The 17,280-nt window shown below is 41.2% G+C and overlaps 1 protein-coding gene across 1 annotated transcript in view; it reads left to right on the forward strand.

The window, feature by feature from the left end:
* Positions 1-17,280, forward strand: part of ntm (neurotrimin) — a 93,833-nt gene that overhangs the window by 71,447 nt on the left and 5,106 nt on the right. Inside the window, exons 3-4 of the mRNA XM_041051619.1 lie at positions 3,164-3,289; positions 16,087-16,215. Of these exons, the coding sequence (XP_040907553.1) occupies positions 3,164-3,289; positions 16,087-16,215 (255 nt within the window). The remainder of the gene's footprint in view (positions 1-3,163; positions 3,290-16,086; positions 16,216-17,280) is intronic.

The following is a 17,280-nucleotide window of genomic DNA, read 5'->3' on the forward strand; positions in this document are numbered from 1 at the left end:
GCAAGTTGTTTGGGAGGATTCTAAGGAGATAATTCTGCCTCCTTCCATCTCTGATAGATCCTTCCAGGGTAGTTTGCAGTGCTCTGGGATGTTCCTTTGTCCTAAGGTATCTGAAGAATTGCACCAACACCACCACCTTCCTCGTTAGACCTGGAACAGTATGGAAAGGAAAGATTAGGTGGTGAATCTTCAATCAGTTCTTTGCTACCAGTTTCATCAGACCAAATCTCAGTAAGGAGAATACAATCTGAGATCTTATAATATCATTAACAATGAAACTTTTATTAGTGAGGGACCTCACATTGACTTCCAGCTTTAAAGAGCTTGCAGAATAAGTAGAATCATTAACTACAGTCAGACCTGTGGGATGGCCTGAGTTTTTTTTGGAGAATGTGTTTGGGAGTCAGAGCTCACAGTAGCAGGACCCACACTGTTAGGGCTGGATACAAGTGGGAGGCTTAAAGGCCTGGATCAGGTCTTGCTGTGGTGCATGTCAGAACGAGTTAAAAGCTATAAACTAGTTAAAATTAGCAGTCAACTGCTTTGCTCCCTTCCTATTAGGATGCACACCATCTGCTCTGTAAAGGCTTGAATTAGTCCAGAAGTAATCTAAATTTCATTGAGTCTTCTGAGTGATCTATAAAGATAGAAAGGCCATAACAAAGGCTGCAATCCACGTAAGCTGGTTTACACTCCTGATTGTAACCATCTGTCTTCACCTTGGATCAGTAGTCTCAGAGGAATTGGTAATATCTGTCCTGAACAAAGTGATCTGTATTATAGATCTATCATTTTCATGTTCAGGGGAAATTTGCTTTGAGCTCCTTTAAAGTTGCTGTATAAAGTTGAGCCTCTTTTTTTTTTTTTTTTTTTTTTTGGAGAAGAGTTTGAAGTCATATACATTAGTTGAAATAACTCTCATTATTTATTTCCTTACAACTGGCTTTTATGTATGTGCAGTACTTTGGAAAATGGGTCTCTTTTCCCTCAGTTAGCGCTGGTGCAGTGCAGGTCAACGTTACAAAGTTAGAAATGAAACTCCTTTTCTTTTTTTTTCTTTTTTTTTTTTCCAGCGATACATCTCTCAGACCTTGGTTACCGTGAGATTGTGTCTTTTAAGCACTTCTTTTCATGTATTGTGAATACTTAAGGTGGTTTCCACAGCGGACCTTTGTCCAATAGTTCATGTAGAAGACAGCTTGATTAAGGAGTCTGCCTTGAGAAAAAGGACTGGTAGCCATAAAATTGTCCGGCTGCTAAAGAAATCAGTTCATTTGTTGCAATTGTGCTTTGTACACCAGGAAGTTCAAATACAATAAACTCTTAAGGAACTTTAAGAATTTATTTTGAATCAATTTACTAGCAGCACAATAATATGTGAAGTAAAGTCAGCCCCTTTCAAAGATCCTTTGTAACTGTTCAATGGAAAACAATTACACGAAGCCTCTCTCTGTGCAACATTTCTGACCTCTTAGTCGCATATGATTCAGCACATAGGCTGAGATACTTGGTCTCAGGCTATGTGAAAGTCTTTTTCTTTTTTAGAGATGTACTTATTACATTTGACAGTGTTTGACCTTTACTGCTTCACATATTCTAAGAGTAAAGTCATGTAGACAATAGTACACCTTTAGTAGCCAAAGCCAACATTTGCAAATGAAAATAAAATTACTTTTACAGTTTTCTACTCTTACATTCAGAATATATAAGAACCTCTTTGTTTGTCTGTGAGCTGCTGAAGTTTGTTATGTCACATTTCTTTATCTTCATGGATCTTGATGGAGTCTCAACTAAAGTTTAAAAACTTTTTTGGTTGTTGAATTATGATTGAATGACTCTTTGGTAATAATCTTGCCTTGTCTGTTTACCACTTAGCTGTGTTACTGTAGGTAACTCTGTGGTGTATACTCAGCTCTGGGTGTCTCCTCCATTCTCCTGTGACATAATCCACATAACTCTGCATGTGCTAGGCGTTACCCTTTTTTCACCCCTGCTCCCTAGAAAGTCTGCGCAAACCCGCTGAGCTTCATGGTAGGCAGTCATGAATGACAAGTAGTGTTGGTTAACCATTCATAGACTTCATCTTCACTGAAGGCAGGGAGAGAACACATCTCACTCTCTCTGCTCGTTGCAGTCAGAGCTCAGTAACACATCTTTACTTGTCCAAAAAGAAGTAAAACCTTCTGTCATAAAGCAGAGAGAATTAAACCCAACAAGCGAATCCATTTCCAAATAAACACAAGTTCCCTTTATTGATCTGTGTGCTGCAAAAGAGGATATTAAGTTTGTGATCTGAAGAAATCTGTTTTGTTCTAGGTTATAATTCATGTCTTTATATTCAAAAACAACTGCTCTGGTGAAGTCCTTGCATTATTCATCAGAAACTGTTCTGCGTTTGTCAGTGGGGGTAAGAATAGAGATTTTCAAATACATGAATGCGACTGACACTTTTTCCTCGTTGTGCCAAGTTGGAGCCACACCACCAAAGAGTGAATCATTCCACTCCTCTCATCACATACACACACACACCTATTAACTCTCCAAAGAGTTTGTTCTACAGCAGCCAGCAGATTTTGGACAATTTTATTAAATAATCTGGAACAAAAACAATCTATTTTTTAACATATATGTCAGAGAAAAGCATTTTGTTATTTATTATTCTTGGAATTGTTAGAATGTATTGATAATGTGAGGTGAATCAGTTTATTCAACCATGGCTGAAAACAGATGTGGCATCAGTTGTAATTATAAATGAATACAAATTCACTGAAATCCCCAAATATTACTAGTAGCAGATGACTCTCAGAGACAGTAGGTCAATTGTAAGAGAGGTGCCACGCTGACAGTACGTTACACTGCACTTCATAAAAATGCACAATTGTCCTTGAAAGTATAAACAAATAATACAGCTGTGATATGCATGTGTTTGTCAGTACTAATATTAATTATTGTTCATCTTGGTAAAACTATTTGCATAGCAATGAATAACATTTCTTCCTTACCACCATAACGTTGAGGGATTTTGGATAGAAAAGAAACAAAAAGAAAAACCCCAAATGCAGATACAGACTGATTCTTTGTTACACTTCCCTGCCTGCTAAATGCTCGTGTCTGTCAAACTCCACATTAAATTTACACTTTTTTTCCTCTTTTTTTTTCACAGTACCACCAAAAATCATCAACCTGTCAAGAGACATTGTGGTAAACGAAGGCTCCAACGTCACCCTGATGTGCCAAGCCAGCGGTAAACCAGATCCTTCCATCAGCTGGAAACTCATCTCCTCTTCAGGTAGCTTGTTTGTCTGTAAATAAGAACGTTACCTACAGAGCAGGTTACTGCTATATTCATTGCTTTCTCTTACATGTATCACATTTCCTGTCCTGCCTACTTTATCTTCCTTTTCTCTGCCTCTCTCTTTCTCTCTCTCTTGCCATCACCCCTCTGTGTTTATCGCCCCATCTTTGACTTTGTTTGACCCCTGGTGGATTTCTCGCTTCACTTATTACCCATCATTACCTGTTTCCAGATCATCATTACAACGTAATTGTTCACAGGAAAATAAACTGGCCCGGTTGTAATTGGACTAATTAATTAGGATAATTGGATGGATGTAAATGTTGTGGAGGCACTTTGAATGACGGGATTAATGCAGAGAACACAGTGTGGAGCATTATCCATCGACAAGCGAGTCCACGGGCAAGTGTGTCCAAAATCAGCTTAGTTGCATTGTATAAGCTCAGTGGCATTAATTCCATTATTCATTCCTGAAGACGGAGGGAAAACGGGTGTTTGTTGCTATTTATGTGCCCCTGTGTGTCCACGCTTCACTTAATCGGGCGAGATGCTTGCATTCGTAATAAACTACATTTAAAAGCCAGAGCTTTGGCGCTTTCATCTGCACTGCCCTTTGTGTCGGAGCAGGAATCTGGGAATTGCAGTGTTAGTATAACATGAGTGTGACCGACCTATCTGTAAGGAGATAAACACTGAGAGGGGACACAGATTGGCTCACATTGTGAAATACTACATTCTTGTGCATACATTAGTGTGCATGCCTTGTAGCAGAGACTGGAGAAGCTATCATCATTGTTGTGGGACGTCTTTGTTTTCTTTCCTTTGTTTGGAGCAGAGAAGGCAGTCGCCTGCTACCAGTCCGACTCTGTGGGTCAAGGAGTCAAAAGTCTGGGGACTGTGATATCTACAGTAACTGTGACACCAGCGAGGCAGCTGTTGTCCAGGCTGGTGTATCTTCTTGTTCACTCGTGTTGTTGTTGTTCTGTGATTTGGGTCCCAGGAGCTTCTCTGTCATCTGTGCTGAATTTATTAGTAACAGAACTCCACTGAGTCAGTCTGCCGTCCTGCTGTAGACTGCTTAAGGCTGGATTCAAAGCTTAGTCCACAAGCTGAACATCAATATTTATGTTGCTCGTGTTGTTGTACATCGTGGTGTTCAACAAGTTAATGACAATGCCCGTTCAGCACTGAGTGTGAGCATGAGGGACATACTGTATCCACCGTTCTCTTCTTCTGGTTTATTACCTCTAGGCTTCCAAATATGGCAGTGATAGGTGAAGATATTACATATATTTGACAGTGAATCCATCGAAACATTCCTAGAGTTGATGACAGGCACTCAGGAAAGCATATCTGAAAAAAATGTACATGGCTAGTCAATGGATCATAGTTGGAGATGGACTTCTGATCCATCACACAGAATATCTCCCATTACTCAGTCACTCGTCAGTGAGCTTGTTGAAGAATTACTCCTCATACGGTTCCTGGCCCTGGGAGGAACCAGCTGATCTCTGTAAAGTTCAGTTTTAAGCAGGGATAATGACATTACAGCCGAAACTGGATCTGCCCAAGGTGTCTACAGTATAAGTTGAATAATCAGCAGAGGTACAATTGTTTTTAATTGTTGAGAACTGTTGCAAGCTATTGTAAATGAACTGGTTTAGGACTGACTTCCTTTGAGATGAGACAACGCTGTCAGGAGTTGCCAAGTCATTTTCATGTTGCTGAAGATTAGAAAACAAGACTCAGAGTCTACAGACACCCTACAGCATGTCTGTGAGACTGTAAGCCTCTTTGTGAATGACTACCTCACACCTAGACACGTGTGAAAGTTCCATTGGGTAACTAACATAAACACTAACTCACATTTTACCTAACTCATGTTGTATATCCCAATTACCTCTGTCTCACTAAGAGAGACCTTGTATAACTAACTGACTTCCTCCACTGGAGGATCTGGCTCCTGTCTCTACTACTACATGTGTAGAATTCATACTACAACACTGAGCCAGCTGAATTCTATCAGACAGCTATGCCAGAGACAGAGTGTGAACTGCTGTTTTTAAGGGCAACTTATACAGCTTATAAGTTTAATGCTTACTAAAAAGGTAGAGAAAAAGTCAGGGCATCACCAAGGTCATCAGGATTCATCCTCTGGGCACCATGACTGTTTGTACAAATTTCATGCCAACCCATCATATAGTTCATTAAGCAGCACTAACTTCATTATTGGGAATCTTACTAACTTACAGACCTATCTTGTGACCTTGTAACCAAGTCATATAAGTGTACTCCATCCAAATACATGCAGACTCCAGGCCTCCATCTGCTCTTAAAGTCCAAAGTGAACATTTAGTCCCAGCAATGTATGGCATCTGTTCTTTTGGCTCTTAGTAACCTAGATCCTCTGTGCTGTTTCATATTACACGTCTCTCTGTCCCAAAAAGAAACATCCTGCAACAACCAGCTATTTCTGTGCTTTGTTATCTCAGCCGTGGATAGACCGCTAACCGCTGCTTCTCCCACAAGACTGTAGATCCAAAAAGATGTTGAAGACACCTGCTCATTGTCCTGTCACATCATGAAAACATAGCAATATTTCATGGCTTATCCATGAAAATGTCCTGGGGGGATGAAGTAGTATAACCTAGTTTCTCCCACAGTACTTGTGATGATTTTAAATTCCCATACGTGTGCACTATTTTGAAGGGCAAGCTTCAAAAGGAAAGGCTAATTAGTAACCGTGTTTCCTCGAGTGTGTGACAACAGCCCCAGATGAGTTCAGTGACAACAATATATCACCAATTCCAATCTACACACTCTGCACTCATTATGAACAAATGTGACTGCAGTGGCCTCAGCTGATTCCAGTAGATTCTCTGGAGGACGTAGAGCCAAGAGATCATGTCAGTCCTTACCATAATCAATAGCTGACTTTTCCGCAGCTCCAAATACTGGAATTTCTTTTGTTTTGTCCAGCCATGTCAAAGCCAGGAGCATGATGGGAACTGCTGGAACAAGAACCCACAAATTTGAGGCAATCATGCTTTGACTTAGAGAGATTGTCAGCTCAACACTGCTGTCTTTACCGGCCTTCAACAGAGCAACAAGCACAACTCACACTGGGAAATGTCATAATATAAAGGTGGTGGTGACCAGGCCATTTGGGCCTGTAGTGATTTATAGTAGTAACTTCAATTGTTAATCACTATGCCAGCAGCTGGGTGGCATGCATGTTCTCCCCGTGCCTGCGTGGGTTCTCACCGGTTTCCTCCCGCAGTCCAAAGACATGCAGATTGGGTTAATTGGTGACTCTGAGTTGTCTATAGGTATGGATGTGAGCGTGAATGGTTATTTGTCTTTTTATGTCAGCCCTGTCATAGACCGGCAGCCTGTTCAGGGTGTACCCTGCCTCTCGCCCCATGTTGGCTGGGATAGCCCCCTCCCCCCGTGACCCTTAAGAGGATAAGTGGTATAGATAATGGATGGACATGTGCAAACATGCTAGACAGTATTGCCACGTGCAGGTGCTGACGGTTGCTATGAAAGGGCATTGCTGGCTGTGTGACACTAAACAACCCGATTAACTACTGCTGTGCTTTGGCGTAAGGGTGCAATAAGTTATTGATTCTTTCTGTGATGCTATTGTCACATGTTGATTTGACATTCATCTCATTATCCCATTCTGTTGTGTACTCATACAGCAGCTGTAAGAGTGACTTGATGAGTAGATGAGGAGATGGAGTGTTTAGCAGCAGGGTGTCAGAGGAGTCAGGACCGCTGACTCACAGAAAGGCGGTGATGCATTGTGTCTCAGGAGGATTTTGGCTTGCTGCTTTATGTGGGTAAACATAACATTAGTTATGCATAAGTTAGTGATGTGCATTAGAAACCATCAGCTCTCACTGGAGCTGCTATGGCTTACCTTGCACTTTCACTCTCTGCTTTCAACATCAGTACATTAATATTGCATAAAATATGTCATTATTCTTCATCTGTCCTTTTGCTTTGATATCACACATGAAATAATCATTAATCAGACAGCTGGGACATGTTGGGTTCGATGTAAGTTTTTCGAGCTGGTGTCAACCACAAAACACGTTCTGATACTGTGCACAAGCTTGCCCAAAGATCTTTGCGTCATTCACTTCTGGTGCAATGACCAAATGATGGTGTAGGGCAGAAGATGGAGCATACTGACTGACCGAGCAGCTTGACCAGCACCCGTCCTGTTCTGCGGGAGGCTGCAATCTGTCAACATGCCCTATAGTTCATGGTGGTTTGCTTGTCTTTTTGGAGTGTACCCCCTGAACATTCATCTACTGCCATCATCCACTGGTCATACAACCATTGCTTAGCAAATCCCAGATACTGTACTCATGGGATGAGCCTGGCTGCTGTCTCTAAGGACCCCTGCTAATATCTAAAGGCCTCAGTGTGCTCCAACAGAAGTACTTATCAGATGGTTGAACAGTGTCTGAATGCCCATCTCCCTGAACCTTGCCTTCCCGGAAAGACTGGTTCATGGACAGAAAGACACAGATCATGTTATCCTTTGTCTCTCAAAATGTCCTTGGACGAAGCCGAAAAAGATGACGGCTTCGTGATCAACACCCCATGCTTGTTTTGTCATAAATAGGGTACAGTTTTTTTCAACTATCTGTCCATTATCTGGTACCAGTGCACTTCATCTGTCTACTACTCTGCAAACATACACATCACACACATTAATATCTAATGAAGGTGACTGAACTTTGACTGAACTTATTTCTTGAGGACCTAATCAATGATCTGAGAAGTGGCTCACTGGTTTCAGGGACCTGCTGATCGACTGTATCTACTTTCTGTTTCACTGCTGTCAGTAGGATTTTGACAGTTTTTCAAACTAACAGTGCCTTACTCCAGAAATGTAATGGCTGTACCAAATGAACAGTGAGAGCTAAATATGAGTGGCAACATTAAATGGCCTTGCGAAGCGACAGAATTTACACACAGTACGTTGAAATGAATATCTGTTGGATGGCTTCACGTCTGGCGAACGTGACACATAAATTACAATTTGACGACTATATGAAGAGCATGAGAAAGCAGAAATAATGCCCTAATTAGGAAAAGCTGCCTCATTAGCTTTTCCTTCCCCAACAGCCAATCAATAGGCTTGTAATTTTTATTCTTAATTAGGCAAATAGTGAATTAGTGAGTTAGACAGAGGTGAGAAAGGTCTGACAGAATTGATTGCTGGGCCAGAGGGGTGACGCGTGTTTCTGAGGCGTGGGACTGAACCGCTCAGCTATCTCTGGGAACTATTGCTGTGAAATCTCATTAACTGGATCCAACAGCTGGTTTCATTGCTGCCTTAACGTCCTGCTCTGATATGAACAACAGAGCTGTTTTCTCCTCAGACCACCTAAAGGTGCAGTCTATTATAATTGCCTATAAATACATTTTGATGTGGGACTGAGGAAGCTGAGTCATCCATGGTCCAAATTATACAGTTTTATTTCAGTACAGCACAATGGGCTGAAAAGTAGACTTTTAGCACATCTTTTTTATGTTAACTGTGTATTGCATAGATCTATTTACACAACATTCATTTATTGAATGTATTGTCATCAAAAAACAAGAAAATAAAAATAAACATCAAACACGTATAGGCTATAGATGGTTGTTCTGGTTTATGTGAGAGAAGAGTCAATTTGGCAACTGTTTGATAAATGTGAACCACAAACAACAATTACAGACGGTGCCATGGTGACTCACCACCCCAGGCTGCCTATCATGTATTTTTCATGCATCTTTCATGTTTTTCATGGTGTATTTTCCAATAAAGCAAAGGCCTTAAAACTAATCGTTTACACAGACAGCTCAGATCACAAGCTCTGATCTCTGCTGTGCACTGTGAGATAGCTGTGGAAGGGCGTGTTTTGTGCGGCGTGCCACTACACCTCCACCAAAGTCTTTTCGTTTTTTCGTGCAACAGCGAACTGATTGAGAATCTTTATGTAAAACAAGCCGTTTTTTCCGAGCGCCAGCTCCATTCAGAGGCATTCTCTATTCTGTGCTCATCTCAGCGCTCCTCATGATCAAAATGGAAGCAGTGACTGGTTGCTTATGTTTATTTATCTGTTTAAAATCCATATCCGAGAAAATACATTGAAATTCATAGTGAAGTGTTTTTTTTTTTATTTTCTTTTGCAGGCACCAACAAAACTGTGATTCAGGGATGTCTATTGGCTTTCAGTTTAGAGTGGGATGAAAATGTAAATAGACTAGCGTTAGCTTGAGAAGCTGTCGTTTTGATTTTCCTCTCGCAAGATAAAAGACAGTGATTCAGGTTTTTTTGTTTTTCTTATTTCTGTTTTTTTTTTTTTTTTTGCTTGTTTTTCTCTCAAACGATTCACTTTCAATATGTTGTATTCCAGCTGATATTTTTTTAGTCACCTTTTTCTTGTCAGTGTCATCTCCAGGATTCAGCAGAAGGCTTGATAAGGAATCTTGGGTAAGAATACACAGAGTCACACTGCACAGCTGTCACCTTGACTCAGACAGAGAGCAGCAGAGCAGAAAATGTCCCAGTACTTCCTGAAGTCCAAACTTATGTTCCAGTATCTCCCAGCTGCAGAGCAACTCCACGGCAGCCCAGGGCCATTCAGTGTGGGCCCAGCTATTGCAGGCACTCTGGGATGTTAAAAAGACTGAATTAAATAAATAAAGACGCTATGTGTGTGAGTGTGTGTGTGGCTGCATAAAGATTGATGATTTCAGGCTGAGGCTGGGGCTCACACACAGCCGTGACCCAGCTCCCCCTCACCTTTGATAGATAGATGGCTTTAGGGGCTTGTGGCGGATCAGAAGTGATCCTCGGTATCTTCCACAGACCGCACGACCTGACTGCAAAGTTTGTCAGCCCAGGTGGCCGGCTGACGCCCCGGTGCATTAAGGCAGCCGAAATGAACATGCGCATGATTGAATTTGGCCTAGGAGCAATAAAAAGTTTTCCAGATTTGCACAGGTCTGGTTGCTGGGAAAGATTAATTTGAAGTTGGAGTTGATGGAGTTGGTAGTCGTAGTAGATTTAAATCTTTTTGACTGGGGAAAGAAAGAAGTTGCAGTGCAGCTTTAAAATTTATTTCTCTTTCGAGGCTCCTTGATGTGTATGGTCACCATGGTTACAGGTATTGTTCTTGTCTATTGCAACGTTAGCAGAAAAGGCATCTTTATGTACAGCAGGTTTATAACAGACTGTAATGCTTCTGTCACACAGCGTCCATGTGGCTCTGCTCTGCAGTAACACAAGAGACTGACTGTCCTCTCTGGTTACTGTTCCTAAACTCTGCTGTTTAAACAGAGCCGCTCACTCTCTGTTCTTCTTGCTCACTTGTTGTTTTTGCAGCTCCCTGTGCTCTCTGCTGCAGAACTGCCTGATCATCCAGATGCAGCATCCAGTCACTTTTTCTGTAAAATGCTCTTCACAGCCGACATTTACACATTAAAACTAGAAAACACTGATTTCTACTGAGAGCCTGTAATCACAGCCTCTGATAATTTTCTTGATATTCCAGATAACTTTTTATTTACTTGTAGTGTTGTTTTCTTCGGTTTTTCATGATAGTGTTTGTTGACAGAAACTCTTTGCATTTGTGGTTCCCAAAGGATGATTCCTGATGATTTCACTAACCCTCTGACCTCCAATAACTGGTCAGTCTTTCCTTTCCTTACTACTGCACCACAGTCTACCTCACAGACTAATGGCTATATTACTGTGATCCCTATAATCTTTTCTCTAGTGTTGCTTTTAGACCAAAAAACATTGTGCATTGGAACTATCCAGTTATAATTAGCCTAATGCCATGAAACGTATTGACCACATGGTCCTTAGAGGATACACCATTTTATACACTCCACTCCCTTAAGGCAAAAATTTGCAGTTTCATCCAGACTAACAGTGAGACTTGAAAAATAGCAAATGAATTAATGTATTGTTAATTCTTATTCAATACTTTTAACCTGTTAAGAGAAAGTAAGTAAATAAATAAATCAACTTTTTATTTTTTTTTTGATCACTTAAAAGCATCAGCAGCAAACACATGAGACTCCCCTGTGAACTCAGTGCAGATCAGTGACAGTTGGAGCTAAAACCAAATCCACTCAGGTTCTTCTGAAGGCTGCTGAAAAGCCCAAATTACTACTTTAATCTTTCCTGAGTAAACAACCTCGTCAACCTCTTGGCCGACCACTTGTACTGGTGGAGCATGAACACCAGGAGCCCGTACATGTTGCAACAGATGGCAGCTGCTTTGTATGTACTTTATTTTTGCTCTCTCCTCTGCAGCTGTAGGGTCACAGGTAAAGAGCATCCGAGACAGGTAGTTATTTACGCTATTCCTTTACTGAAAAGATCTGACACAAGATGTTGTGTATGTTTTTTGAAGATAGTGTAAAAAGGCTTTGGATCACGGAGTATAAGTTTCTTGTAAATGTGCATTCATTCTTTTTTTTATTTATTTTTTGCTTCATGTCACTGCTCTACGGTCAAAAGCAAGCCCTCAGTTTTGACGCATCTGTACTTAATCCTCAGGACAGCAGCACATGGTCAGACATTTGAATAAACATCAATAAACACCAATTTACAGCAAAGCTTCTCCATAAACATTAGCTTTACAGACAGGCCACCTGTGGTCGTCACAGAGCTTAAAAATCTCAGCCTCTCCCTACATCTGTTCCTCTGCTTTATGATACAACCTACAATACGTCATGTATTTTACAAAGTGGGCTGAATAACGGCAGCAGTACTAATATTAATGATACTGTGACTATAAAGATTGGTCATTATTATCTCTTCCGATAAGTCATATGCATACTATTATACATGGATTATTAAACACTGCACTCTGCGTTTGAAAAATGGGATTTTTTTTTTTTTTTTTTTTAAATTCTTGTTGAAAATCCTTTGGTTCTTTGTGACACATTTAAGTACCAGCTACTCTCCCGCCATCCCTATTAACCATTAATGCAAATACAAATTTGTAGCTGTAGTTGTTTTTATAACAGACTCATCAGTGATTTATTGACCAATCTTACTCTATTTTACTGAATCAACTAATGGAATTGGGTTGTCAACACTTCTTTTCATTGGAGTGGAAATGAAAATGCTCAGTGCTCGTGTGGAGTGTATTCCTCAGTAGGTGTCCTTTCAAATTTAATTACATACTGTACATTCTTCATAGCTTTAGCTCAAATACTGCATCCTTCCCTCACACAGCTGCTTCTCCTTTTGTATAACTGAGATACAAAAGGACTTTTGGCCTGAGAGATTAGTAGCAGCCATGGTTTTCCATATTTCTTTTGTGTGCTCAAAAATATGCATGCTATTGACGGGTCAAATCTAAACCGTACTGTCACAACAGATTCTCTTCGCCGGCAAACCTCTTCAATAGGAGTAAAGCTGCCTTATTGCATCCCGGTAATTTGTAGAACCCGCAGCTACTTTATTTCTGTGATTCTCTTTCTGCTCACCCCTTTCATGTTTGTTTCCTTCAAAGAGGATGATGCATCAGAGAGGGGGGAGGGTGGCCTGGCACATTAAGAAATTCCATATGCCGAAGGCTAATAATCGGCGGTAAACTAACTATCTTTGTATTTACCTCACGCAGCGACAGCAGCAGCAGCAGCAGAGGCATCAGTTTGAAGAAATCAGTTGCTCTCCTTCATTGTCTTCCTGGACATCTTTTAAAGAAGCGTTCTTTCTTAGTGTGTGTCTGAGTAACAAAAGCTGTGTCACTTCTTCTTTAACACATTTCACTCCCGACTATCTTTCCCTCCTGACAACAGCGGTAACAGCATCTCCGCTCCCACTCTCTCTCTTTGTGTGGTTATGTGTGCTTCTCTGTCTGTTAACAGCTCCTATCTGCTACTCTGCTTCTATTTCTTTCTCTCCCCCGTGTTTGGATTCATCAATTTAAATCCAACCTCACCACATCCCCTTGCTCCCTCTCCTTAAATGCCTATATCCCTCAAGCATCTGCTCTCCAGTCTTTTTTTTTTTTCTCCCCTCCGAAGTCGTTCCCCTCGCCCTGCACACAAATATCTTTCTCTCTTTCCTATTTTCTACCCCATTTTCTTCTTTGCCCTTGAGTTTGAGGATGGAATTTCAGGGACAGAGAAACGGGTACATATTCTTCTGCTGGCCTCCTCTCCCGAGACGTCCCAGCTCTCTTTGCATTCTTCTCCTGATCACCTTCTCCTGTGTGGTCTCCCCGATGTCCTGCCATGTCACTTTGATGGCAGTGCAGGACACACTACTATCTCACTAATGACTTGCTCCCGAACCTCAGCAGCTGTCTTCAGTAGCAACGACCCAAGCAAAGAATTAAAAGGGCAGCTCAGTTGTAAAGTTAAGAAATATACTTTGTCCCCAAGGTGGAAACCTGAAGAAAAAAAAAAAAAAAAAAAAAAAAAAAATATCAGCAGTCATGCTGTTGGGGATTTTGTTGCTCTTTGTGAACACATACCCATTAAAATGGAAGAACACTATATCGAGGAGTTCTTTGTGTGTTTTTCAGAGCCGGGGAGGTGCTGTGCAGTGGTTACTAAAGTGTCCTGTGAACCCTTTGTTTCTGCTGAGACAACATTTGTTCTCGCTCTGTTACACAGAAAGAGAAACTTCATTCTTTGGCACACCGTACACGCTGCTTTCGCTGGCTTCAGTCGCTCAGTTGGGGGACCGGCGGTCAAAACTGAGAGCAGCAGCACATGAAGAGGCTCAGCGGTGCGACCGCAAGAGGACAGACCGACAACATAACAATGACTTATCACTTTATTTTTAACGCAGTATGATTTGGCAAAAACCCTGGCACTGCCTCAAACACTTTACTTTAATTAAAGGGCAGTGGCCTCTGATCCTTAGCCAGATGGGATTGTGGATGCTGGTGGAGGTGGAGGAACATTACACAACAGTATGGAGATGATTGGGTGTAGGTTTGACAGAGGAAAACTGGATAAACTGCTAAAGCCTTAAAATCTCTGGGAGCAGTGAGTGTCTTTAGTGGGGGGGAGGGGGGTGTAGGGTGTAGAAACTTGTTGGAGGACTAACAAATCAGAGTTAAGGGACCTTTGTTGTCGTGGTTGCACTGTTCAGTGTCGACTGCAGGAAAACGGGTAACGAACAGTGACCTCCTTGGCTTTCCACTCAGTTTGTGTTGACAGTGAGTTAATTTCTCAAGGCTTCAAATTAATGCTAAGGTTGCCTTCTCATCACAGAACTCTCCAAGAGTAATCTCCATAAGATAGTGTACCGATGTGCGTGGTGGGTGTGCAGGCAGAGGCCTTATTAATAAATTCTTCCAAGCTTTGTATTATGTTATGTTATGCTACACTGAGAAAACCGTGGCATGATATAAAACGAGGCTTCGAACATCAGCATGATTAATACAAGCATCAACCCACATCAGACACAACATTACAAGACATGAGTGAGGAGTCTTATAGCTTTGCTCCAGCTTTTGTCAAGTTTTCCTTTTTTTTTTTTTGGTTCTTTTTTTCTCCATTAATTACGGAGAAACACTGATTTCACGTGTCAGGCTGGAGGACAGCTGCTTACGCCGCTACCTGCCATAAACACCGAGTTTTGATGTGCGTGCTTTGAGAACGTGCGTTCAGCTGGCACCTTCGTCTTGATTAACTCTCCTCGGAGGATTCCAGCGAGGCTTTAACTGACACTGTGGTCTCTATTGGTGAACACGGAGCTTCTTTGGAGAGAAAACCGAGCAGGAAAAAAAAGGGAACAGGAAGCACACGGATGGAACTGAGTGGAACCTGCACACCTATATGAGTCCTCCTGATACTCCTCGTCAGGTGATCAGCGTGTCAGTGAGGACTTCTCTCCATAACAGCCTTCCCAGGTGCAATTCAGTAATGTGCTGAAACCCAGCAAAGTGAATCCATTTGCAATTTATTACTGTCACCTACCAACATCTTGGGAGGAGGCTTGAAGTCAATTATGTCCTTTGTTCTTTATGTTGAGTGCTGTATTAAGTGTCTCTGTCAAGCGTGTCAGATTGATACAAGAAAAAGTAGCGGGGGCTGGCATCCCCCCCCCCCTGTTTATATTCTCATATCTCAGTAGCAGTCCTGTTGTGCTTGCAGGCTTGAGAGACACACAAGAAAGAGGAGAGTATGAAAGTTCTGACAGACGAGTGATAATGAGTGGGGGCTGAACAAAGCACTAATCACCAAGTGTTGTAACATCCTCCGAAAAATGTCAGTAAGCTCAAGAGCCGGTCTTTGTAAGTGTTGAAAGAAACAAGAGAGGAGCATCAGAGGAAGAGACGGAATTGGGCACATGTCATGATATTTACTAGTGTGCGTTTTGACACACATGTAGCTGTGTGAATTTTGCCTGTCACACCAGATCAGGCTGCTACAAGACTTTACAGGATCTGTCGCCGATGTTGTTGCTGTACTTAGATCTTTGATTTCTGTGTTGCAGCTGGAGCTGAACTTTTTTTTTTTTTTTTTTTCAAATGCCAGAATAATTTTTGCTGCAGAGCATCACAGCTCAAAAACAAACACAAAAAAGTAACTCGATGAATTCTAATCGTAACAAATGTCCATAATCAACACCTTCTCCTCCTTCTTCTCCGTGCAGCAGTGTGACAGCGACTTTCCCAGAGGCCATGCAGGGACACGGAGTGTGAAAATATCAGTATCGAGGCCACAGCTGTTGACTCATCGCATTAACTCTGAATGACCATCTCCGCTTTCTCCCACTTTGTGCTTGTGATCTTTCATAGGGGACCTGGCATCAGACGATGAGTACCTGGAAATCCCATCTATCTCCAGACAGAGAGCGGGGACATATGAATGCACAGCTGTCAACGATATTGACACAGATGTTCAGACTGTGGACATCACCGTCAACTGTGAGTCTGTGGCTGAATATAAGAAATACATTGTGGAATATTAGTTTGTTTATGAGTTAGTCGGTTAACATGCGGGACATCAGCTATTTTTCATTTCATATATTTCCATTTCAATCATTTATCATGTGAAAGTTTGAACATGTTTGCAGATATCAGTTATAAGCCTTTTGTTGTAAACTTGCTCAGACAAAAACAGGTGATTTGAAGATGTCATGTTGGGCTGTGGGAAATTGTTATGGGCAGCTTGCAGCATTCAAGATTTCACAGTGCAATTTTTTGCTAGCTTCTTTATCAGAAAAATGAAATTTAAAACTAGTTGTAACCCGTCTAAAAAGTGTTATTCAAATGTTAAACTCCAGACAGTTTGAACAGTTTTCTAATTCACAGTGAAATAAAATAGCTGTAAGAAGACATAGAATTTTGCTTGTATGCAGTTATATTTTCAATTGGGCAATACATATGTTTGTATGTGTAAGTTCAAACACCTTTTTATCAAGGAGAGCGGAGGAATCATTTCAGATTTGAGCTCCTTTCATTCACAATGCCTGTTGATTTAAACAGTCGGCACCAGGTTCATATCTAATTCTAGTAATAAGCAGAGGCAAAACTGTCACTCCATTGCTTAATAGGTTGATAGTTTGATAACTGAGTTTGAGAACATTAGCCAGTTAAAGCTCTTTTGGCTGTTGGTTGGATTTTAAAAAATTACATTTTGACATTGCATTGGACTTGAGGGAAATGTGAAAGGCTTTTCCATTATTTTCTGTTTTTATGTACGTTTTATTGTCCAAATGTTTAATTGACTAATCCAGAAAAGTTCAGCCTGAACATGCAAGGCTGTGCCGTTACAAGTTTGTTCCTGAACCAAATGTGAATTTGCTGTTTAATAAGTTGTAGTGTCTTTGCTGGAGGAGATGGAGAATGGATTGTATCACATTAAAACCCTGAACAGTTAATTCCCTCTCATTATACCCTGACACCACGCTGTTTCACCAGCATCACAACTATTGTAATTTGAACTCGTAATTCCTGTTCAGTTGTGGCCACGGTGCAGATCCCAGCTAT

The sequence above is a fragment of the Toxotes jaculatrix genome, chromosome 12 (assembly GCF_017976425.1).
Source record: "Toxotes jaculatrix isolate fToxJac2 chromosome 12, fToxJac2.pri, whole genome shotgun sequence".
Taxonomy (NCBI): domain Eukaryota; kingdom Metazoa; phylum Chordata; class Actinopteri; family Toxotidae; genus Toxotes; species Toxotes jaculatrix.